This window comes from Thunnus thynnus, chromosome 9 (genome assembly GCF_963924715.1).
Source record: "Thunnus thynnus chromosome 9, fThuThy2.1, whole genome shotgun sequence".
Classification (NCBI taxonomy): Eukaryota; Metazoa; Chordata; class Actinopteri; order Scombriformes; family Scombridae; genus Thunnus; species Thunnus thynnus.
The window spans coordinates 18,390,202-18,416,443 of NC_089525.1; the positions used below are offsets into that span (position 1 = coordinate 18,390,202).

Here is a 26,242-nt window from a genome sequence, read left to right on the forward strand (position 1 = left end):
CACAAAAGAAGTGGAAATGTGTGTGGAGGCTGAGACTTTGATTTGTAAAGTCTTGGGGATCACAGGAGTGTGGGCATTTTCTTCTGAGAGGTGCAGGCCGCTTTGATTTCTCTGGAGGTTTACAGGAGTTCATGTTGCGACCTTTCTTTGGAGCTAAAAAAGAAAACACACTGTATGTAACGGTGTCTGCAAACATGTTAGCTGTTCCTCCAAGAAAACAAACCATAGTAACACTCGTTCATATTGTGAGACACGCTGGGTAATCTGTAGACACCACTGAGTTCATTTTTACTTTCTGTGTTTTATATCTTTTCCTTGGAGTTTAACAAAGATAAAAAAAGGAGGAGTGAGGAGATCAGACCTGCATGGCTTTGAGGTAATACTGGTAAAAGCGAGCACTGTCATGGTGATATACAGTATACTGCAGCTTGAATTCTTCATGTCTTCACGTGATTCCCTGATTAACATCATACTGCATCACACTGTATAGGGGCATAAAACACATAAAATATAATTACGCCCTCAGCTTCGGTTATTGCGGTGAATTTTATTCATCCCATTATTCAAACTGATAAGAGATTTTTTTTTTTTTCATGAGCAAATACAACTGGAGAGCAAATGACTATCTTGATTTTCTTCATCGCTATAGCAACAAAAGCAATATGCAAGTCCTGAATTAAAAACATCATTAACACATGCTCCTTTAAGCTCAGGGGGAGGTGATGTCTCTGTGCAAACATATTTTTCCTTAGACACTATGGTGCATAGATAAAGCACTTATTGTTCTTTGATAAAACTGAATAAGGCTAGGAAAATAGAGTAGAGAGAGGGAGAGCGAAATAAAGTCTGGCACTAATGAAGGACAAACTGCCAAAAACGAAGTGCATAAAAAGCTTCATTTAAAAACTATCAGAGAGGGTTGACTAACCTAAATCCACACAATTAGCACCCTGAAAGCACAACTGAGTGGTTTTCAATGCTGTGATGTTGAAACAGCTAGCTAAATATTCTATTTACTTGATTCATCTAGATCCTGAGGCCACAAATCATTGAGTGCGTGTGTGTGTATGTGTTTGCTAGTAAGGAAAAGACAGATGAGAAATAAGGCGCGATAGAGAGAAAAAAGGGCATAGCAGTCAAAGAAACAAACAGAAAAGAACACACAACCTTCAACTCTTGTGTGAGATATGAATTCAAAAACAAAAGCTTTTCATTGCTGTTTTTTTTTATTGGAAAAATAAGACAGAAAAGAGTTATCTGTGCACACACACTGCACTGATTTCTGAACCACATGAAAATAAATGATGCAGGACTCCTTGAAATTAATCTTGTTTTTGCTGGATGTGGCGTGTGACATGTTCTTCTGCCAAATGATGAGGTATATTTCCAAAGTTCTGTAGAGATGTTTTTTCTCACTCCACTCATGGATTTATTCATTTTCTAAGACAGAAAGAAGACGAATACCTTGTTGGCAAAATCGTATAGTTCTGTTTGCCATGTTTGCCCACGCTTTCAAGTAGTCTAAATATCTACTTGTTCTCAAACAGCTTTGGCAGCTGTTTCTCAAATTACTGGAGGATGCACACAACAGCAAAGTCCAGGTTCCAGCAAAAGAAAGAGCCCACTTACGAAAGGTTGGCAGCTCTACAAAAAGCACACTTTCCTCTCCACATGATTCTAATTATTGGAAACTTGCTCCAACAATGGCATCCAGAATCTATTAGAACAAACAGCTGTCCATGACAATTAGGACATAATCATTTTGCATAAGGGAGTGTCTTCATTTTTAGACCGCTGTTTCTTCAAGCCCATTCAAGTTGGTGCCAGATGTTTAAAAAAAAAGCCTAATTTAATTTCACATTGCACTCAGTGCTAAGTCGTTTGGATCCACAATATTAATTACAATTAAATGCCATTAATTGGTCTTAAATAAATAAAAGTTTTACTCTCAGTGATAATGACTCACGTGAATAAAACATTAATGCTAAAAGACAAACATTACAAACAAAAACAAACACTGAACCGAGGAGTCAAGGTGAGTGTTTTGCTAAGCATTATCACTTATTTAAAGAAGCTGCCAGAAATCCATAAAGCAAAGACAAGCTGCGGTAAGAGATATCAAGACCAAACAAAGCCTGTTCAGCCAGATAAAACACTGCCTTGAGAAGTATGTACACAGAGATAAAATGAACAAGAGAGATGCATGCCAAGTTCTACCATATAACAAGCCAGCCAATCCAAAACCCTCCCTCTGGTAACCACCCAGACAATAGGCAGATGGGGCTGGATTCACGGGTTACAGGATTAGAAGTCCGTTATATTTAGATATAGAGGATGGGAGGCCAAGTGGCTGCCACCTTGTCCTTCGGTAGGCCACAGCTCTTTGAGTTTTATTATTATAGCCCCTTTTTTCCTACTACAACTCTATAGAAATAGCAAAGAAGTCAGTGCTGCACTGAGAAGGACTTGGCTGACAACCACCTCACTTTGAGTGATAAACAGGGACCACTTAGGAGTGAATCAGGGGAGACTGGCTCTGCCATTTTAGATAAGGATCAGCTCGCGGGCACACCTAGACCTGCATAAATCCGGTCAGAGAAGATGGTGATTTGTCATGTTGCACATGTCTTATGTGGAGGGAAAAAAACAAAACAAAAACAACAGCAGCAATGGCAAGGTATTTATGTGAAAATGCTGTCTCACATGTCCCACTTCTGCTTGATGTCAAGATTGTGCAACATCCACAACAAACTGTTGGTGGTTTTACTTTCTGGGTGTTTCCTTTCTTTTTTGCACATTCTGTTCCAGCGCAGCCTATTATGTGTGAGGTGATTTGCCACTGTGTGTGAAAATGGTAAGTTAGCGGGAACATACAAGAAGGAGGTGATTCTAGCAAGTGGGTTGAGAGATTACTGGGTGTTTTTTGACAAATCAAATGAATTTTTATCAATTTTATCTGAGTCCTCTACTATGGTGATTTTCTCTGTGGAACATAAACTTCATCATCAGCATCAGTAACATCTTCCAGTCCTTGTAGAGAAGCGTTTCACACTTAACTATCAAATATTTTTGAGCACAAAAAAACTGTATTATTATGTCATCAGATGTTACCAATATAATAACTTAGATATAAACAAACATCATATATCTACTAGTTTTATTGTAAATCCACATCAAATAATATTAAAAATATTAGAATACGCTTCCAAAGCTAAGACTCACTGACCTTAAAGGGAGAATTCACCCCAAAATCAAAAATACATATTTTTCCTCTTACCTGTTGTGCTATTTATTCATCTAGATCATTTTAATGTGAGTTGCCAAGTTTTGGAGATATTTGCCGTAGAGATATCTTCCCGAAAAATATGTAATTTTGAAAACTGTCCCTTTGTGAACTGTCCCTTTAAGCTAAAGAAATAATGGTCAGATGCCACAACATAATCAAACCACATAACTTTTCAAAGAAAGTTAAAACATCAAAATCAAACTGTATTTTTTAGATTTTATGTGACAACAATATTTATTATGTCTAGCAACACACACTATGGGATGACATGCAAATTTATATCTGGTGAAACGTGTGTGAAATAATGTAATAAACCAACAACCCAGCACAATATCATGCTCTATTGATGCTTATAGACGAGCACATGCAAGAAAGAGTGAAGAACAGAGTATGTATGACTTACATTCACAGAGGTTATCTTGCCAAGTTGACAGGCCTCCTGCAAGGACAGAAGAACAGTAATTCCATCACTGTCTGAATGTAATTCTACAGAAGATTTACTATGGAAATGAATATTTAGATCCAACAAAAGAAACTGCACTGGGAACTTTCCAGTCTTCTTGAAGTCAGCCAGAGTTCACAATTGACAACCTCATAGATTTGGGGCTTTAAAGGCTTTTTTAAGTTGGAATTGAGATTTAGGATACATATTGATTTCTTACTCAGACTCAGAATTTGTACAGCACATTTCTGTGCTCAGTTGGCACACCAACAAACCGGTCTGCAGAGTACACACCCTCTCCCCAGAAATGTAAAGAGTAGGGCAAACCTGACATCCTGACAACACAAGCTATACAACTGACACTTTGATAAAGATGTTTTCTCTTCATGTCAGGGAGGAAAGTGAACAGAATATCAAATGAAGCATCAAAAATTAACAATACACAGCGACAAGCTTCTAAATTGGGAACAAAAGACACCCGCAAGCCTGCAAAATACTAGCATCCTCTCTCTGGGGACTGAGATAACTCACAGAGAGATAAGAGTATTTAATTTTTAATCACCAATTTTGTTTTCTTTGTACTGTGTATAATAATCTGAGTACATGACTTGATTTACAAAGAAAATAGAAGAAATCTGGCAGTGAGGAGCCACTTAGACAGGGGAGAATCAGAGAGGACTGCTGAGGTGGAACGGTAAAACAGTGAACAGGAAACAAGTTCATGTCAACAGATTATCCCACCATAATTGTTCACCAAGGGATTCTGTTAGTGACTGAGCGATAGAGCAGTACATCCTAAGCTATTCATCGAAAACAAAATGGAGCATCATGGTGGACAACTAAACTAAATTTAAAAAGTACAGTTTCCAAACTTCTGACAAGTGACTGCCTGGAACAGTAAAGAGTATAGTATTTGTCAATTTCTTTGAAGATGAGCATGTTTTAGACAGTTATGCAGGTAACTATTAGCTAAGCTCATTGCTATTAAGTATTTAGGTGCCCAAACTAAACTCATGCATACTGTATACAGTACACTGTTATATACTACACTGGTAAGGATTCTGCCCATAATATCAACAGTTTGTCTCTCATTTAACAGTTTTAATAGTCTTCAGTCCATCGGACATTATGCGACTGCTCTGCTGTATGCCAGATTCACTTGCAGTAACAGACATACAAATAATTATCATCTGACTCTACAGTTCCCCTCAGATCTACTGGGCCTTTTAGCATCTTTCAGCTCATTGTTTTTGTTTTATGGCCTGCTGTTTTGGTTCAATCTCATCATGTTCATTCCAGCAGCAGCAGATTGTTGTTTTCACCAAAAAAGCTTTGATAAACCCACTGTTACCTAACCTGCACCAAATGGCAGACAGACAAGGTTAGCAGCTAGAGCTGTTGAAAATAGTGGCGCATTCTAGAACCTAAAGAACCAGATATTTCACTCAGGTGTTGGTGGCATCGAAATCACAGCTGAAAGGAGAGTGAAGACTGGACTTAGAAATATGAAGATAATGAAGTTTAGATGGTAAAGCAATAAAGAGTGAGGTAGGTCAGCTCAGAAATGTTTTGTGACAGGCTTTTTGTTGCTATCTGAACTCTACTGCTAAAAGGCTCCTGCACATTTGTTAGTCTAACCATAAAACAAATACTAATGCAGTTGCAAATAATTATATTCTCAAAAGCCCTTCATCATTGAAATTAAAAGCAATTCTTATAAAATAAAAGAAACAAAATAGATCAATTGATTTATGTATATGGATGTTGTCTAGATGATTTCCATTTAACATAGATGCACAAGTAAGCTGTATAAACACTGCATATAGACACAATCTACCACCTAACTGATTTGCATATTGAAGACATATACAGGTTATGTCTAAATTGATCTTATAATCATAAACTGGTAATACTGTACCTATCACTACACCAGACAGACATCATGGCTCGAACTGCACCAACCCATTTAAATTAATTGATGACGACAATATTTAATGCATATCTGAGCACACAAACATTTGTCAGGTCTGTTTGAGGAGCTACTCATTTGCATTAACTGACTGGTCATTTAAAAGCTGGATTTTACTTGAGGCTGCCTTCAGACAGTTGTTTCTTCTCCAAGTAATGTTTTATTCAACATTTCATGACACATACTTCAAGTTAGAGACCTTACCAACCAATTAAATATATGATAATGTACATGAGGGAGCTGAGAAGGTGACCTATGGTTGTCTCATATTTAGATGACATTCAAAATAGTAGTTGAACATCTGATTGCTGGAGACCATATGTGTGTGTAGTCATTTTTTTTTTCTTCAGTATGGATTGGTCAGTGACCTTCTCTCTGAATGTACGCCTCTCCAACTAGTGGTTTCAAAGCACCCACATGCAAGCCTGGGAGAGAGTTATGCTTAAGATAAGTGCATTTGTTGGTGAACCACATCAAAGTACAGAGGGATGTCTTAGCGAGCAAAGGCAGTGGAGCTCGAACCAAGCCTTTGATCACCCCAGGCACTCTGATCATTAAAATATTGGATAAATAATTGATTAAAAACACCAGACCTTATTGTGCTCTGTTTCTATATCCAAATGAATCCCAATTTTGAGACACAGTGGCTGTACAATGAATAAATAGCAAATGTACAGTAGGTAGGAAAGAAAGGCATATACTGTATAGTTCATGTAGCATTGTATGGGATGCTTTGAAACAATCGATTAAAAAATTTGTATTTAATATTTTTGTAATGTGTAAGCCGAAAATATACTGATTACAGTACAGTCTGTGAATTCCCCAGCACTGACTTCCAGTATGAGCTGGAGACAGGCTGAAGTGCTGCAACAGATCCAACTTCCCCTGTGAGGGTTTGAGCTATGGGATGGCAAGTTGGCACAGAGGTAGAGGGACTGGGTAATAATCAAAAGGCACAGACAGAAGGCAGGTGAGAGTGAATTCCAGCTGTGCGTATAGGGGGCTGGAGGGTAGATAATGCAGTGAAAACCAAAGCCTGGAGTGTACAAGAGAAGAACAATGTGCCTACTGTATGCATGTCAGGGATATTAAAAAGAAAAATTTCCATCACCTTTTGTACATAGGAGATTGATGTACAATCTCCCTCAGCACATATACATTTAGAGTATAAAGATCAATCTAAATTAAACAAGATCCCATTTCAATTTAGAACACCAGGACAGAGTCCTTTGTTTATTACTGTATATATCTCACAGCATAAAAACCATAGTAAGCATCACATTGCAAGGGTTGCCAACATAAGCACAGTGGGTGTTTGGTCATTTTATTATTTATTTGTGTCATCTGGTCATTTCATTACAGTCGAACCAATATATGGCAGCAAAATTTATGATATCAACTGTAGGTGAAGTAAAAGGCAGAACAAACAGCAAAGGTCGACAAGTAACGTTTCCTTAGACATGGACAAGTATTTGTCAAAGATGATGAGGCGACAACAGCGGACATGGCAAACCTATTTATTTTGAGCAATGCTGTCAAATGTTAGACTAATCTCACATAACTATGACATCAGGCACTTATTTCTTCAAGCTCTGAATGGAAAACAACCAGAGGTGCTGTTTCCGGAGGCAGATATTTCAAACACATAGCCAATCCAACCTCTAGACTTTTAACGTCTTGTTATTCCAATTTCTTTGATGAGATTTTCTCCTGATTTCTACAGGCTTGATGCCACAGAAGTTTGTCTACATGAGATTACTAAGGAATAACAATCAACCTCATATTCCTTGTGCTCATTTTCAACAATTACTACAGTTGGTGTCAAAATGATCTATTGGCTTCACAAGGACCGAATAATCTGATACAGAAAATTAAACCTCGCATTTAACTATTTTTTCTTTTTATATGTTCAAGCGGAATTGGCCGACCTCTGCAAACATTCAGCAAAAGGACATACCTCAATACAAAGCTTTGCTCAATTCCATATAGCAATAAGTTCAAAGCAAAACAAAATGGTGCATCAATCAGCCTCGCTGCAGTTTGTGAAAATAATTTAAAATGTGTATGATGTGATAACTTCAAGCCACACTGAAAGCCTTAAAACCCCTCCTCCCTGGGGTTCTCATGCTCCTAATAGTTTAACACTAATGAGATCTGGTGCTCCCGTCTCTACAGCCTCCCACATAACAGTTTATTTCATAGTGTAAATACCTTTGAAGGTGGGGAGAAGCACAGAGCGAGGCAAAAAGACAGAAAGTACGCTATAGCCACAGTCTCCAGCTGCCAAAGCTTGCCCTTGCGTATTTCACATTTGCTGTGACTTTGACTCAGAGTTCATTGGTGAGGCTCACTATAGTGCACTGCTGTTCAATTCAACTAGTCTCCCTGCATGAAGTCTGTGAAAATAATGGTCAAGCAGGACTTGTCAGGACTGCTCAGTATTCCAGAAATGTCAGGGCAGTGCCACAGTCTACGACTTACACTGTTTGGAGAGGGTGAGAGAAAGGCATGTGGCCTGCTATCAAGTGCTTATCCCCCACGGATGAGATGGATGTGGCTGAATTTATCAATAGGAAGAAAATGACAGCTTTGTCAGGTGGCTGTGTCACAACCACACACATGCAGACATATGCACACATAATACAAATATTCACAGAGGAAAACTTGGACGTGCATGCCATCTGCTCATATGTGCAGGCACAAGAGACGCAAATGTCTCAGCCAAGAAACAGTGAACAGAGTTCAAGTTTACATCCTTTATATTTTTGGCAGACGCAGCATGTCTTAGACAGTGTGATAAAACTGTTGCAAACAAAACACCTCCTCATCAAAAGGGGCTAATAAAGTCTTCAATATACTTAAGTGTAGCCTTAGATAAATAGAATCCCCATTTCCCTGTGCATTGGTGTTCAGTTGTCCAAAGTGTATTGATGTACTTATTGACATTCAATAAAGGGAAACCCTCTCAGCAAACCACAGAGTAGTATAAATCCTGTACACTTCTTGAGTGTGCACAAGGAGCAACTTTCTTTTAACACAATTACTGGACAGCAATAATGTCACAGTGTGTTCGAACCAATTTTGATTTACAAGTGGACAACATGTTGCCTTTTCATCAGCTTATTATTATTAAGTGGTCTGTATATATGTGTTTCCCTGGACAATCCTCCCTCTTGCTTCACTCTTAGTGAGGTATTGATCCTCCCAGTGTACCGGCCCCTCCTGATTTCATTAGGCTAGCTGCTGTTAATTACTCCACACTCTAACCTTTTGCTGTTTCATTTGGACCGACAAATTGGGTGAATTAAAAAAGGGGGAGGTAGAAAGAAGAAAAGAAAGAAAGGGGAAAAAGCTCCCTAGCAGCTGTGGTGTTGGACCCCCTCCCTCTCTGTGGCGCTTGTGTCAGAATCCCAAGTGGCGTAATAATTAAAAAAGTTCATCAATGTTCTCTTTGCTCATCAAATTATGCAGAAGGAGGCTACTCCAGTAATTGTTGCAGAGGATTCATTTATGAAAACCATACCGGCTAGATCTAGTATAGTTGTCTGGGGAATTGGAGAATGATGCCTTTTTCACTTTATGTATCTGTAAAAGGTTCTCAACTTCAAGCAGGCTTATCATTAAAACACATTTTATTCATTTATGCATGTTTATTTACAAGGATCATGTGACAGACATTACTGACTTCTAAATTTTGTTTTACACCGATTCAAAATGCAGCATCCCTTTTTACTGACACACCAATTTGTCTTCTTAGTGAAGGTATTAAAAGAGTATGATATGACACATAGCTGCAAAGTTATAATTAGACTTAATTTAATACCTTATGTCATGAGATTACATGTGCAGTGCATGGCATCTAAAGCATACTTTAATCACAGGGGATGTAATTGATTAACCATATGAGACTGGGAACGAGATGATGAGGATGATGCTCTAAATCCATGTTAAATCAATACAGCCACTTCCTACACATTGAGGGATTATTGACAGAAATTACTACCAGCTGTAATTGCTGACTTACAATCATCAGATAATTTCTGGCTTGGTGCATCGTGTTTATGCGTATAAGTGAGTCAGAAACATTGTCACTGCTATGACTGCTTTAAGTAATCACCTGCTTTAAAGTGGGACAATGTTTCAACATGGATACATTACCATCTGAGCAAGAGACATTTATAGGATCTTCTAGATCCTTAATAGGAGAGATGCCCTTTCCTCAAGGTTGAGTACATTCTAGTTGAAAAGATTCTACTGTACATGATTCAGAAGGAGCCATTCAGAGTACTCCCTTTGGCTGAGATAATAACTTCATCATAATTAGCTCGTGGTGCTCAGGAGTGTTGAATTGTCGGTTGCAGTGGGATCTGGGCTGATTTATTGCTTGATTTAATTACGTATCAAAATTCAATTAGACATGCTTTCAACCAAATTCAAAGTGAGTTTTGTCAAGCTGTCCCTTGAAATCAGATGCGGCTTGAAGGACATCCTTCATAATGCGGTGACATCTAACTTAATAATTATCACTTACCAAAAATCATTCATGTGTTACGAGACGAAGATAGAAAAAAACAACAAAAAATTGCTATTTCACTTTAAGAGAAGATGTGCTTTTTTTTTACCCTTCCATCTCTTGTTTCACATCTCAACTGACATCAAACAGCATCAAATAGTGTGAAACAGACCTTGATTCAGTACTGATGTGAAGAGGGTTGCAGGTACTTTACCAAGTGAAGATACATGACAAAATGCTCTTTGAGGTTGACTACGGCTGAGGAAGTGTCTGGCTTTCTTTACCCACATCACTCACTGCCTGCTCACCCCCTTTTGCTCCAGACTACACTAGGGAAAAAAGGGGAGCTGTTTTGAATAAGTGTCACACCAGCCTCCAAGAGCTACATTGATCTTTACTACTATGCAAATTCAGGATGTCATGGTGTCTATGCTAAGAAGCCAAGGAAGGGAAGGAATATTTCAGCCGGAGGTCTCTGACTCAAGTGTAGTCCTTTACCAGTATTGTAAATACACTCATTGACAATTTTATTAGGTACACCTTAGTAATACTGTGTAGGGCCCACTTCGACCCTCAGAACTGCCTGGAATTTTTTGAGGCATTGATTCAACAAGGCGGTGGCAATGTTCCATAGGGACTTTGATTTGACAGGAGAGTTTTTGCAGTTTTTCAGTGGCACAAATGCTGTGAACATCCCATTTCACCTCATCCCAAAAGTGTTTTATTAGGCTGTGATCTGGGGACTGTGCAGACCATTGGATGAAGTAAAGTCATTTCCTGGAACCTTCTTGAGACAATGACAGATTATATTACTTAAAAAATCCAACTGACAGAACAATATGAAGGGTTGCATCTGGTCAGCAACAATGTTTGCTGTATTTATACAGCAAAAGTATTTTAAATACAGCACATACTGGCAGACAAAAGGCTTTTTTTTCCTGATTTCAGTCAAGCTCCTATTTGTTTCCTACAATATCTAATATTCATTGCATTGCAAAGATGCACACTTTGCCCCTCATCACTATCAACACACTCACCCCAGTTATGGTCACCTTGGCTAATGTTTTAATATGATTGCCTCTTACTTTTTGCTTTGTGTTTGTCTTACAAATTTGCAGCAATATTGTGCTGTTACAATACACAACAACTAAACTGCTTTTTTTGTGCCACTAAGGTTAGCCGAAACAAAAAACAATTAGCTCTGCGATGTAGCTATTGCTAGCAGCCATATTTGTCAGATTCTGGCATCACACCATACAGAAACACTTAAACTATAGTCAGCTTGTTCCTGTTATCCGTGACATTTCAAGCCCCGTTTTTGGTGTGGATAACATGGGTCATACAACACGTGTCAATGGTCATGCCTACAGTTTTCTGTGTAAAACAGAACATTGACAGTGGTTATTGGCTTTGGTGGATGAGTGTGAGAGAATATGCCGCTGTCTTATTTTCCAGTGCTGATGCCTATTGTCACGACACAAAGGCATGTACCATGTAACTGTACCTTGACTTTCTCTTGTTTGGTGATTGCTTTGGCTGTAGCTGTCACAATGAACGATGCAATAACAATATAATTGAGGCATAACAATATCCAGACCTTAGCAAGTCAGTCTGTTATAAATATGATAAAAAACTAATTTTCTGTTTATTCATTGGTGGACAGAGAAATCAAGTGAAAAGATACCAAAAACAACTCCTCATATTCACTTTGCTATTCTATATTGTGCTGCATACAGTGCTTTGCTAGGTGGTCCAGAAATGAAGACTATAGCCACCAGTTAGATGTTGCTGCTAGCAAAGTAACCAAAAGGACGGAAGAACAACACACAGTACTTGCCATGTCCTCTTGACAACTACAACGTCAGTTACAACTATATGTTACTTCCTTGTTGACAAGTACCTTAACTCTTCCTACAACCTTTTCCCACAAGATTGACCACCAGTGGCAGAACAGAGAATCTTTTTTTATTACACTATGTATTGATCGTCACTCCTACCATTATGGTTGAGAAACACTTGAGAAACCTATTAGGTATGCTGTGGCCTAATTATGCCAACAAAACATTCCCCACCACATTACCCCATTAACATCAATACACTCTATGATGTTGATACCAGGCAGAATGGATCCATGGATTCATGCAGTTCAAATCAAATTTTTATCATCTGCGTGTTGCAACAGAAATTGGGATTTCTTAGACGAGGAACATTTTTTCCACTTCAGTTATTTAGTTTTAATATTCATGTGCCTAATGAAGTTTATACAGTCTTGTCCATTTCAAAGTTTTTTTTTTTTTTTTTTGGTCTAGACGGATTTTCACACCAATCCAACACTACAGCAGCTGCTGTCACTGATTAGTGCTTCTTGCATCAGAATCAGTAAAAAAAAATGGTGTAGCATTTGACTGGAATGAAATTAAACATACTATGGATGTTGGTGACCAGCCTGTCCTCACAAGAAAAACGATAGTATAGGTCTAAAATTCAGGCCGGTAAAAACAACCTATAGTTATGTTTGAGTGACAGATACCATCTAGCGGCCATAGTAATTAAGACCTGGGGAAGTGACGCAGTTCAGATGACGTCAATATAAGATGACTTCCTTATTAGGAAGAGACGTGCTGGGTGGATAGCTACATAGTTAGTTAGATAGCAAAAAGTGGGTTTAGCTGCAGGAGACCACTGTTAGACCGCTGTTAGACCGTTGCTTCCCATTTCCAACTGCAAGTTGGGAAATTTTTTTGTAAAAACCGTGACAATGTTAGTTTTGTTTACTGTTGCCATGACAACAATGGTAACATGACTTTAAAGAAGTACTAACTACATTTCAAGTGATAATTTTAACCCTAATCACAAGCTTTCACCCTAACCCTAACCAAATGGTTTTTGTGCCTAAACCTAAACCACAGCGTTGTCACGCCATAAAATGTCATTATTTTTTAATCATTTATAATGGTTTTGGAAAGTGGCATTTTATACTACTATGGGTCATTCTGGAGTGCTGGTTCAATCAACCTATGCAGTTGTTTAATTATGAGGATATGTTGTGATGACACATGCTTGAAGTCTACAGGTTTAGTTGGACAATAAGTGAACCTCTCAACCCATGTCTTGTCTGCCTACATGGTGACTCACAATGTTCTTGACTCACTGTCTGGGGGAGTGAGCTGCATTAATGGGGAGGTGCGTGTAATAAAGTGGCCACTAAGTGTACTGTCAAATAGGAAACATGGTGGAGAAGAGAATGGGAAGGCCCCTTGATGTGTCAAAACTTCAGTTTATCAAGATTTCCTTGTAATGTGAATTGTTCATCCGTTTGATCTACCTCCCTCCCTCTTGAAATGTCTGACAGTTTTCTTCATTGAGACTGGCAGAGGCATTGTCCATAGATTGCGATGTGCAATGACATACTGTATCACAAGCTTGTGTTTGAAGCAAAGAGTCAGAATCATCGTCATTCACGGACAAACATGAAGTACAATGATGATACTGATTAATGATTTTCAGAACATTTATGGAAATGATCTCTTGAAAACTGGGATTTGCTTTTGACTCAAATTTAAACACACAATTGATAGCCAAATGGTCGGTAATGTCATTTAGCTAATTTCATCTGGGTTTGAAAATGGACTTGCTGCCATTCTTCACATATCGCCACAAGCATAAGGATTTCACAAAGAAGCTTGTGAAATATTAACAATCCAAACGGCCGTGGCCTTGTTATAAATTTCAATGAAACCCCAGAACATGAAGTGATAATACTTTATTAATGTCTCTAAGAATAATAGCCTTTTCTCTGCTGAAGTGTTGACGGATGTCACTTCAGAAAGACAGTATTGGATTCTGTTGCAGTTATATATAATCTGATCACTAGACAGAGAGAAATTTTTATCTTTAGAGATCAAATTCATTAGAGATAACTTTGTATTTTTGTGTGTAAGGAATGTGTGTACAACTACTGTCAATCAAAAAACGTATAGAGTGGATCACAACCCTAACTTCTGAGAATGTCACTTTATCTGCAGAACAAAACAACTCCTCTTTTAAATGTTCAGTTAGATAAATAAATCATTTTAGACCCTTTACTATGTTATTCTATACTCTGCAATCATAATAGGGGTCACCAAAACAGCTTACAGGTTAAATATAACTGAGAGTACAATAGATTAGACTGATTAAAACTGTCGCAATATTAGCATCAGCAATACATTCCTCTTTGTATTTCTCACACCTCATAAGTAAATTTGTAAGCATCGAATGATCCTGTAAAGTAAAAAAGTGTGCAGTTGTCAGTAGGGTTTTAATATTGGTAATTAGGTATTTCTTATGCAGTATCTTTATTTTTTTATTTCATTAGCTCTCTACGATGGACAAAGCAAATAGGAATGGTGCAGGTCATAAAAGCAATGAGACCCAGGCAAGGTCATGTGTTTACTCCTCCCAATGAATTGGCAATAAAAGTAAAAGAACAGATAGTAAAACTGGCCAATAGACATAAGGAGGGAGACAGCACTCACAGGAAGAAAATAACACAGGTTGCTGCTTAATTACAACAACATTAGATGTACCCTGAACACAAGACCTACTTTGACCACTGCTACCACTGATAAAATATTAACAGTCAACATACTCAATATTCAGGAAGACACACTACTTCTTCCACCATCTCCGGTGAGACCAATGCCAATTTCATGAATATTTTCTAAGGTAATCCATATGAATGTGAAAGCCATGCAAGATGATTACTTACCATCTTTGGTTACAGCAAATCCTTGTCTACATAAACTCTCTATATACACTAGCAACCAGGGGTGTCATGCATTCAATGCTTTTTGTGGGGGCACAGTTTCGCAATGCATATGTTAATGTTCACACCAAACAAAGTTGTTATCAGTAATCATCTGATGTGCGTATATGTCTGGCCTTTGTACTGAAGTTCTCTGAGAAATTTAGTATAAAGCAGTGGAGGCTGGTCCATATTTTTTTGAGAGGCAAGAGGGAGATCAAAATATAAAAAAAGAATATTTGGTTGAAATAAACCATTACCAAATCTCAGTATTGTTTATGAAATATTTTTTCTCTGTTCTTTGGAAAAAATCCATTATTGAAATTCTAGTTAAAATGCTTCAACAGCGACACTTGCAGGGCAGGAGGAGAAAGAGCAGTCTGTGTGAAGTGGTGGTGGGGAGCAGAGGAGGCTGCTGTCCTCTGCAGGGCGGGATCTCTTACATCAATTTAATGTACTTCATTTTTTTTCATGCTAATCTATGATTGGCCAAGACACGTAAAATGACGCTCCAAGGGAGGACGTCCTCCTTAACCAATCAACAACCAGAATGCAATATTGACATTGCGTTGGTCCGATGACAGTTTTCAGATTTCATCTTCAATTCTCTCCACTGTAAGGAAGAGTAGCAGCAGTAGATAACGAGTAGTAGATAGCTCCTTGCGTTAGCCAACGCAACAGTTGGCTTGTTGTGGCAGCCTGACGGACTCTTTATACATCCATGGAAGGACTGTTAAGGACTGTTGTTAAGCTAACAGGAGAATGGATCTGGACTGTGCAGTGCAGCCCCGCCTGGGAGGCTGGAGAGAGAAGCAACCGGAGAAACAACCAGGAGAGTTAGCTTGTTTGTCATTGTTGCTAATGATATCACACTGGTTAACCAGCAGCCACAAAGTTCTGTTAACTAACAAACAGCTACAAATGGATGTTATGACATGAATACTTCATCTAATCGTCTTTCTGATAGAAAAAAGAAGACGTCAGATAACTTGAGTCAGACACAGCTCTTTGGTCACTAATTTCTTCTCTGATGGTTAAATGTCTCTGTGGCTGTTTTGTGTATTTATCTCCTTAACAAGAATGCAGCAGAGATCATATAATGTGTTGTAGGTAGTTTGCTTGTTGAAGTTACAGTGAAGTAATTGAGTGGTTGTTGAGTCACCTGTTGATGTTGTGTGATTAGTGAATGAGTGTGCAGGAGGTCTGGCTGCTTGCTTGTGACAATTTATTCAGTTGGTGTTTAAGCTGAGTTGTATGTTGAGTAATAAGCTTCAAGTAACTAGAATAACAAGTGTTAACATGTCATCTTTGTAAACTATATTTTGTATGTCGTGCACATAGATAAGAGTGTGTAAGTATGTACGTATTTGATACATGCATTAATACTTTTTGTGAACCTACACTTTCAGATCTATGAATGTTTTTAGTGTTCAGTCTTTCTAGTATTCAGCCCTGATCTGTACCTGTATCAGATTATAAGCTTTGTGGTACTTTATATATGTCTGTATACTAAGAAAATACATAGGAAACACATGTAAATCATGTGATATGTTGTCTGTTTTTGATGAGAACATAAATCTGTTGTCACAATAGAACAATACTATAGATTTGTTTTCACTTTGTTGGTAAAATGACACATTCAGAACCACTCCATGGCTAAAACAAGCACTTCTTTGTTTAGAAACAATATGTATATGCTAAATGTATTTAAAGAAGCAGCCTTCTCACCACTCAGGGGTTTTGTTTTTGAAAGCAAATTGTTTTATTGGCGTATAAAATTGCCCCCCACCCCTTCAATTTCATCAGGTGGGACAATGATACAGTTCGATGCGGTTTGTTGTAAGATTCCATGTTGGTTTTCCTGCTGTCCTCCCCAATTTTTTGAGTCACCAGCCGCCACTGGTATAAAGTCAAGAAGTTGTGATATGTAGCACAACAAGCTAGTGAAGCCCTGTAAATGGAATTGTGTTTCCGCACACTCTTTGGAGCCATTTCTAAACAAGCTACGGTAACCACTCGACTTCTGTAGACAAAGGAACGTGTCACCCAGTGCAACAGTATGACTCATTGACGTGTTTTTAATAGTTTCGGTCAACAACAGAGGTCTGCGGCACAGAGGAATAAGATATAACAGGCTTTGGATAATCACACAAAACTTGTAAGTAGGATGAGTTCATTGTTGGTTTGGTTCTGCCCTTGAGATGTATTGACAAGAAGAAAAATACAGATAATTGCCAACCTTATCCTTTAAGGATTTCTAAACATACACAACAAGCCAGTGAAATTAAATACTGGGTCAGGCCATTTTTCCTACAATGTTCACTAATGGTAACTTCTATGTACGGAATACATTTTATTAAATATTTTCTTCAACTTACAACTTGTTACCAAGTAACTGTCAACTCTTGAGAAGAAAGAGACAATCCTTCTTGCAAAGGCAGTGGCACAGCCTTGATAAAACATTGATAAAGCACAGAGACAAGGCTTGCATTCATATCCCCATTTGCTCCATGCATATCTTTGCTTAAATATGTTGATGTCAGTTTTTCTGGCAGAGCAGTCAGTTAAAAGTGTGCGATTGATGTAATTCAAAAGCCACTGAGCACAGAGCTGTCTCTCTTCCCCAGACTGCCTCACCCTTTTGGGGTCCATCACCATCACCAAAACAAACTTCTTCTCACTGCCAGGGTAATTTTTCCTCCTCTTCCACTACTGAGCAGTAGTCATATTAATATCTTTGTAGAAGGCAAATGTGTGCTCCAGGAGGCCAGTCCCATGTGCTTTTTTTTCCAAACCTCTTGCTGTTTCTCTGGCCACAGCCAAGTGCATTAACATATGTTCTCACAGTGCACAGTGCTACTCTGCATTGGTAAATGCCTTATTACAGGAAGACCCGCTCTGTGCTCTTCCATTGAATATCCATAAGTAGTAAAACACAGCCATATCTGCCCACTCAGAACAGTGGGGATGTGTCTCACATGACAGGGGGGCTCCTTAACATTTAGTCAGAGGCCCTCTTTGTCAAATTGATATTCCTCCCACTCACAGTAATGGCGGGTGGTAATAGTGAAAAGTAAAGGCAATATTGCTACTGCATGGTACACACTGAGCGTAATAAGGTCATCTGCTGGTTATGTTTTTTTTTACCTCCCATATTTATGCCTTTTTAGCATGCGGAGTCAAATTCTCTCAGTATGACTTACATCTCCAAAGACTACACCAGTGTGAAATACGCAAAGGCAGAGGGTGAGAAAAATATCCTGAGCAATGCAGCATGTTCTTGCCTTGCGAGCTTACACGCTTGTAATCATTTCCAAACTGCAATTTCCTCTTATTATTCCATTTGTTTTTTTTTATATTTCCTTTCTGTCTGAATTATTACAAGGCATTTCAGAATCATGAAATCTGTGTCATGCAATACAAACACTGGCGCAAAATTGGAAGATGACACTCACTTTTGTCTAATAGTCTTTTGGCAATTATGCACAAACTACAGTATACTCAATAAAGCAAACTAGCAGGAGGAAAAATAATGAGGCACATTGAGACACCTCTCATAGTATAGCGGGCGATTCTTGACAAGACATGTTTGCAGTTGTCTTAATTCATATGTATGAACTATGTTTAAAATTTAAATAACATCATCCGTTCATAACAAAGAAGTGATGACATCCAGGAAAATACTTGACATATTAACGTGAAATGCTGCTAGATTCGCATGTACAGGGAAAGTGTTGCTTGTATGATAACTATAAATTGTGAAATTGGAGAACAGATGACACACCTATTGTGTCTGCCAATGCAGCTTGCTGATGAGCATGTTGATTGCTGTTAAAATACTACAGCTTTGGGCAGAATGTGTTTTTGGATAGCAACTGGCCACTGAGGTCATTTGAGTTAGTATGCTTGTGGTACTTAACAGTTTTTACAAGATTTATTTTTCATTTCTAATTTGGGTGATCTTTGTTCTGTCTGCTAGAGAGACAGCTGTGCTGTGTTGATCTGAAGACAAATTCTAAAAGAATGTGTATCAAACACTACAGAGAACTTGTCTTATTCTTGCACAAAGAACTGAGGGCTGGCATCCATGTCATCCCACAGCACTGCACTGATTTATAATGGTAGGGAGGAAAAATAAGAGGCCAGGATACATCACTGAAACATGAAGGCATTGAATAATACTTTGCTCATGAATAAAATCATTAAAAGAAGCTCTTTCATAACTTAGACCATAACCATGAATCTTGAGTGTTTTATGATTAATGTTTCATCTATAAATCTATAAATTAGAGGTTTTAGATTTTGATGGTTTTTATTTATATATTTATTTATGTTTTTAGTAATTTATTATTTTATTCTGCATTTGACAGGCCAGATCACCTGAGGACACAACTCCTGTTTGCTCAAACTTTTGAGATCTATTTCTTAGGTAATCTAGTTTGGGCTGCACCACTGTGCAAACTAATGAAGCCTCAAAGGCTTTATTTAAATCATTAAACATGAAATCTAACTACAGTTTTTTTTTGTTTTTTTTTTCTGATGGCAAACAATTATATGGCAACAACCTGGCCAGCAAAATCAATGTCAGTGAAACAGAAGGCAGTTGCATTGTTTATGTTTCTGCCAGGGGAATTTCATGCCTGTCCAAGTATTAGAAATGCTTGACATTCACCAAAAAAAAAGGGGTGGGGGGGGGGGAGTGGGTGCACAAAAAACAAACAAAGAAACAAAAGAAAACATCTGTAATCCTTGTGTACTGATATAATCCCACCCACTTCTAGCTATAGTTCTTTATTAATTTGGAGGAAAATACATCTCACTATAAAAAAATTTAGAAAATACATGCTTAAGGTCATTCTGTTTTGAAATGTATAAACCTGTATGCTTAGATATATTAGCTGACCAGTATGCACAAATGGTAGAAACTGACAGCTTCAGCCCATTGCTAGGTTTGAGTCTGTGGAATAATAATCAAGTCTCCCAACCTTCTTTAGTCTTGGCACACGTATCCTCAATCTCAAAATCACTTATTTAATTAGAAGTCATTTGGGTCTAAATTAAACAGCTTGCTATTCTCGAAATATTCCCAAATTCATGCACCAAATAATTAAAATGCCACTATCATCCAGCTATTACCAGCCACATGTTTTGGTCTCACTAATCTAAGATTTTAAAAACTTTCTGTTACAGTACAACTATTTTTTTTTTATTCCTTGTTCTTCAGTAATGGGCAAGTTTACCCACTGATCAGCTTTCTACTAGCCAGTCAGGCTCAGCGGAGCTGGGTCAGATGCTATGTTGCGGGAGGGCCTTCATTCATTGGGCTCAACCCACTGGCTCGATACACCACCCTACACTCCACATGAGGCACATGTATCATGTCCACACTTTTAAAAAGATCCTTTTGGAGCCATACCTTATGACCAACAGGAAGTCAGCCATTTTGAATTTACTTCGCAATTTTTGCTCAGGTATTGTACTTCAACAAACTCCTCTGAGATAATTAATCAGAGTGACTTCAAATTTGATCAGTGTCATTTAAAGATCTTTGCGATCAAAAGTTATCAAAATCTTGAGTTTTTGTGGAAAGCCCTTGACATGGCATGCTGGTCAATTTGCATGTTTTGCTATGACACAGGAAGTTGACATGATATACATGATATACAGCAACATGATGTATAATCAGTTGGTGCTCTCTAGCACCACATAGTGGACACAGGAAGTGATGTTTAACTCATTCATGCAACATTCGATATCCATAACAATGCATATACATGTCAGGCGACCTTGACTTAATGTACTGCTGCGTTAATGACCCTCTTGTGTAGCACAGTCTAGCAGCAACAGGAAGCCTGCCTTATGTTACAAAGTTCTTTCAATTTATATGAAAGCTAAAGTGTGTGGTCTACATTTGATATGCAGCAACATAATGTACATTTAGTGTGTGTTTTCTAGCACCACATAGTGGACACCGGAAGTGATAGTTATCTCCTACATACAATGTCCAGTATTCGAGAAAATGTATATGTCTGCCTTGAATGTATCGCTGCATCGTGTTGCTCTGCAATAACAGCACTTCAACTGTGGTGCGCCCTGACATGCACGAAGATGCAAGGGCCTGATCATCGCTGCTTGCAGCTTTAATTCTTCTTCTTCTTCTTCCTCTTCTTCTTCATGCAGCAAAAACTGTAAGACCAAAAGTCACCAAAATTGGCAGGTGGGTCGCAAATTCCACCCACTACTCAGGCACATAAAATGACACTCACTGACCTCAAGGTGGAACTGTAACAATTTGTCATTATTTCGAAAATGATTTGACTTAGAGTCAAAACTCTTTCATCAGTTTAATCTCTCAATTCATCTGCATCTTTGCTCCAATGGTCTTCTGCTCAAAACATATCAAATTTTGCAACTTTTTCTCGATTTTCTCAAAAACCTATTTTTGAGAACTTTTTGAGACCCTAACACTAGCTGCTAGCTTGGTTGGCACTTTAACTGTGATAATGGTAATGCTAATTTTCACTAGCAAAAAACAGGCTTGAAACATATAAAACAAAATGTACTTACCAGAAAAACTGAACTTCAACTCCTTAGAGGGTCATTAAGTACAAAAAAAATAACTGAACAAAACTTTTTAGGTGACCAAAATGTTACAATTAATGTCATGAACTGAAAACACACTGAAATCGTGACGGCTACATTACGCCTATACTCTGTGAATCTGGGGTTACGCTATGGGTTCGAATCCAGCCTGGCACAAATGAAACTTCATGAGAATATCAGAAAACATTTCTTTGTTGATGACAATCATGTGATTAGTCTTTCAGCTATTTATCTGTAAATCTGTAATTTTGGTGAATAGATTTCTTTTGTATTCAATTTTGAGGTCATGAAAACAAAAGACAGCATGTTCACCAGCAGAGGTGATAATCCAAGGGTTAAACTGCTGACTATGATACAAAGGTACAGGGTTTGAATCCCCAGATGAGCAAGTTCTACTTGCCAACAATGTAGCAATTCATGCATGTGGTATGTTTTCAAGTCTTTATTGATGAAAATGTCTTGTATTATTATTTTTCTCTGCTAAAAGTGTTAGTGCAGCATAAACTGTAAGACCTAGAAAGAATAAAAATTGGCAGATGGGTTGCAAATTCTACCCACTACTCAGGCACATATAATGACACTCATTGACCTAAAGGTGAAGCTGTAATAATCAAATTTATGCTTTCACAAATTATCTCAAAAACAGCTTGGCCTAGAGTCAAAATTCTTTCATCATTTTAATCTCTCAAATCATCTGCATCTGGTCTTCTGCTCTAGAAATGTCAAATTTTGTGATTTTCACAATCTGCTTGGACCCTGATCATTGCTGCTTGCAGCTATAATTTCCCAAATTATGTTCAGTATGTACTATGCAAATCACAATTTACTAACACATCAAATCATTGTTAAAAAATTACCATAGTTTAGAAAGTTTAATTTCGTCAAGACAAGAAGGCCACATAAGATGTCATCAACATGCTATCAACATCTGAACCCACAGCAGTTGTGTGTTATGTAGCGTTAGTTGCTAATAGTGAACACTACACTGACTGAGTGACTAATGCCAGGTAAGCCTCGACACTGTAATATGTCCCACTAATGCTGCAATCCACATCATTTTCACACATTGCCGAAAATACAGTCTGATGGATTTTAATATGCATCTGCTTAACATAGCAGAGAGGCTGATATATAAATGAAAACAGTTAGGAAGCATCTGGCAATGAAAAAAGAAACTATTAGTGGTATTTGTGATAAAAATAAATCCAGCTATGAGAGATAGTTTAGTTCTTTTTAGCGTGGGCATAGTGACACTAACTCTACTGTTACCATACTTTATAGCAGTCACCCTCTTAACGTTAGGATATTGAATCGCAGCAACAAACAGTGACAATACAAAAATGAAGCTAATCTCAACACAAAAATGCCACTTCAACATAGTAACTGATGCAGAGCAGAAGCCAATGTTGAAAGTTACGTTACCGGTGGAGTAAAGCAGACAACATCCCAGAGTCTTCTGTCGATTCATTTCTTTCCATTTTATTATTGTTGGACCATGACGGGTTATTCTTGTCTGTCACTGCTGTTTGTCACTTTCTTTTTTGGCCTGCTACCCTCCGGCTAATCTTACTCTTTCCTTCTTGCTTGTAATGCTCAACGCTCTGGTTGGTAGTGGCTGTTAAATTTCCCCCAACATGTTTGTTATGGTTGCATTCCTTCATGTTACCTGACCGCTTTAAAAAAAGTAGGATTTAGCAGCCAAAACAAAAGTATGATTGGGTTTGGTAATTTTTTTTATATGCATAGAAAGTTTTTTGTTTTTTTTTTATAAGAAAGAATTTCCTTTTTGTACATTTAAAAGTTACATAGATTTGCTACTTCAGTGCAAGCAACACATACTTTTTTTTTCAATCATAATTATTTATTCATTGTTACTTAGAATTAATTGTTTGGAATATTTATGTTAAAACCTTAGGGTAAAAGCTTAACTTAAATATAGAAATATCTTCTCAATACAGACACATATGGCCTAAAACTGTGGTTGTTCAGGGAGAGAATTTTTTTTTTTGGTGGATTCTTTTTAATTGTTTTGAATCTTTCTTCTTTGGTGCAAGTTGCCATTATCATTTACATTCTCTTCATTTATGTTACATCTGTCACTCTGCTATCATCATTCACACTGTAATTTTGATTTAATATCTCCCCTTGCTTGATATGGTGATTTTATTTTAATGAATGACTGTTTATTCAGATCTATGCAAGTCACATTTCCTAAGTTATCATTTGAAAAGAGTAATTTATATCATTCTGTTATTCTTTCATTTCACTGTAGTCTCATCTTATCAAACACTGTATGTCTTGAGTCCTGCGGTGTAATTTTATCAGGATGCTTTATGCTCATTGTTGACAAGAGAAAACATGGTGATGGTGATGCGATGTGAACACCTTGTGCACTCACATGACAAATATCTGCTGTTTTCTGTTGGTTATTACTGGGTCCTCCGCTTCAGTGGATTGACTCATGTACAAAGGTATATTTTGTTGCAGCAAGTCAAATGTGATAATGCTGCATTTCAAAAATGCACCCTGGGTACACCTCCTGCAGCCTTTGTGCAATTTATATGAACACCTCAAGTAGAATCTGTGAAAGTCACATTTTGACTGCTTTAAAAATAGTCCAAATCGTTATGGTAGACTCTTGGACTCGGTATTATCCACTGGTCAGGCTAAGATGCTTATATATTAGCAATCTCGGGGATCAGGCACCTGGACTGCAGTCCTGGAGCACACAATGACTTCCCATTAATAGGTTGGGGAGCATCAGTAGAGCCCACCCTGAGCAGAGATTTCCACGTGGATATGGCCTATGGCACAGGGGTACCTGCCCCCAGCCATCTGCACTGATTTGACAAATGATTCTATATCAAAGGCCTCTGCACTGATTTGGGTGGTAATTGATTGGAAGTGAGGCCCTCAAATCCCTGATTGGTTTAGCTGGATGTAGGGGGGAGATATGCTGTGGCAAGTGAGAGGAAAGGACAAGTAGGAGAAAGAGAGAGAGAGAGAGAGAGAGAGTACAGTGCAGGAGATCTGGGAAATACACTACTGAACTCTGCCTCATTTGCACTTTGAGAGAGTTCAGAATGAAATTTTGTGAGATATGCAATTTCTACACACAATATGCGAGGTGTATTTTTTACAGAACCAACCATGTTGTGTTTCTGTTTCTTTTTCTAATGCAACTGACAGGATATCCAATTTGTTAGTGTGTCTGTGAAGATTGGATTTCACCATTCAAAAAGAGGAATTTGGTTAGAAATGGAATATTATTGATTTGTTCCACATGGAGGTGTGGTCTGATTCAGATATATGAGCATGGCAAGTTGGCTGAGAGGGAAGCATGGATTAAATATGTCTTCATCAATTTTCCCTGAATTTTTGATGCCATGAAACCTTGTTGTGGAAATCGTGTGTCAAGGGAGATAACATCAAACATGGAGGCTAGTCATTGTTAGTGATTCCCCTGAGGATTACAGTACCTCAACCTCATAAACCATTATAGGCAGAGCACTGCGTGAGAGTGGACGTTGGCATGAATGAATGATATGCCTCTAAGCTTCTAATCTGTCACCTGTCTTTATATAAGAGGTAAATATGAAGTCCCCCTGAAGCAGTTAAAACATACTATTTAATGTTACTGTATCAAATATGGAATATTTCTCTGTCAAATAATCTCTATAAATGTGAATTAATTCATATTAAACAGCAGTCCACATGATGCATTAAAAAAGTGAATGTATTTAAAGCCCTTCAAGTTATCCAACCAGTCATGTGTACAGTATGGCATGTTGGATGTTTATGCAGATAAGCCAGGAGACTACAGAGCCCTGTTAATGCAACTGTAACAGTGATGCTACGTATATATAGGCCTACTGCCTTTACACAGCAGACTGGCTGCACTGCATACCTTTTGCCATTTGACACAGACATGTGGTGCTTGCTAGTGACAGATGCTGCACAGTACTGGTCCCAGAGGTCACAAATGACCTTTTGGATTGTCTTTTTTTCAGTCACAAAGCATTATTTGTTTGACGACGGCCACCAATGCAACCCCAGGCACCCTCATGGATCCGTGGGTTGTTGCTGCTTGTCTTCTGAGATCACATTTACCTCAAATAAATTGTGTGTGTGCGTGAGTGCATGTGAAAGGGGCTGAGTACGTGAATGTATTTGTGCATCTGGACGTACATGTTCAGGAAGATGCCTCACTAACCACCCATAGTCTTCTTGATGCCTTTAAATAAGCTCAATTGCTGCATGACTAGCCTCTTGTTTGGATGCCAGAGGGATTTTCTTTTATTATACAGAATGAATCATCATTAGGATGTGCTTATTCAGTGGCCTTTCCTTGGCTTAAAAAATGCTGTTGCACACAGGATCTTTTGAGCATTTTATCTGTGGCAATCAGTGTGTTTCCATTTGCATACTAGTCGAACTTCACGGGATAAAGTGTGCTTCAAGAAGCGGGGTGCCTGTCTACCATGTTCATAACTCAATTTTTTACATTGTTATTTGACATTTCACAGTAGAAGTTCTCATTTTGAGTGTAAAAATAAAACTGTGAAATGATGTCCTGATGTTGTATGGCTTTAGTTTACCTTAGCAATTTAAAAGCTGGCAGGAACAGGGTGCAGTGCAGGCCT

The 26,242-nt window shown here is 38.1% G+C and overlaps 1 protein-coding gene across 1 annotated transcript in view; it reads right to left on the minus strand.

Annotated features, from left to right (window-relative positions):
* The window catches only part of LOC137188928 (protocadherin-9-like), a 97,282-nt gene that overhangs the window by 48,501 nt on the left and 22,539 nt on the right, over positions 1-26,242 (minus strand). Inside the window, exon 4 of the mRNA XM_067598512.1 lies at positions 3,690-3,725. Within this exon, the coding sequence (XP_067454613.1) occupies positions 3,690-3,725 (36 nt within the window). The remainder of the gene's footprint in view (positions 1-3,689; positions 3,726-26,242) is intronic.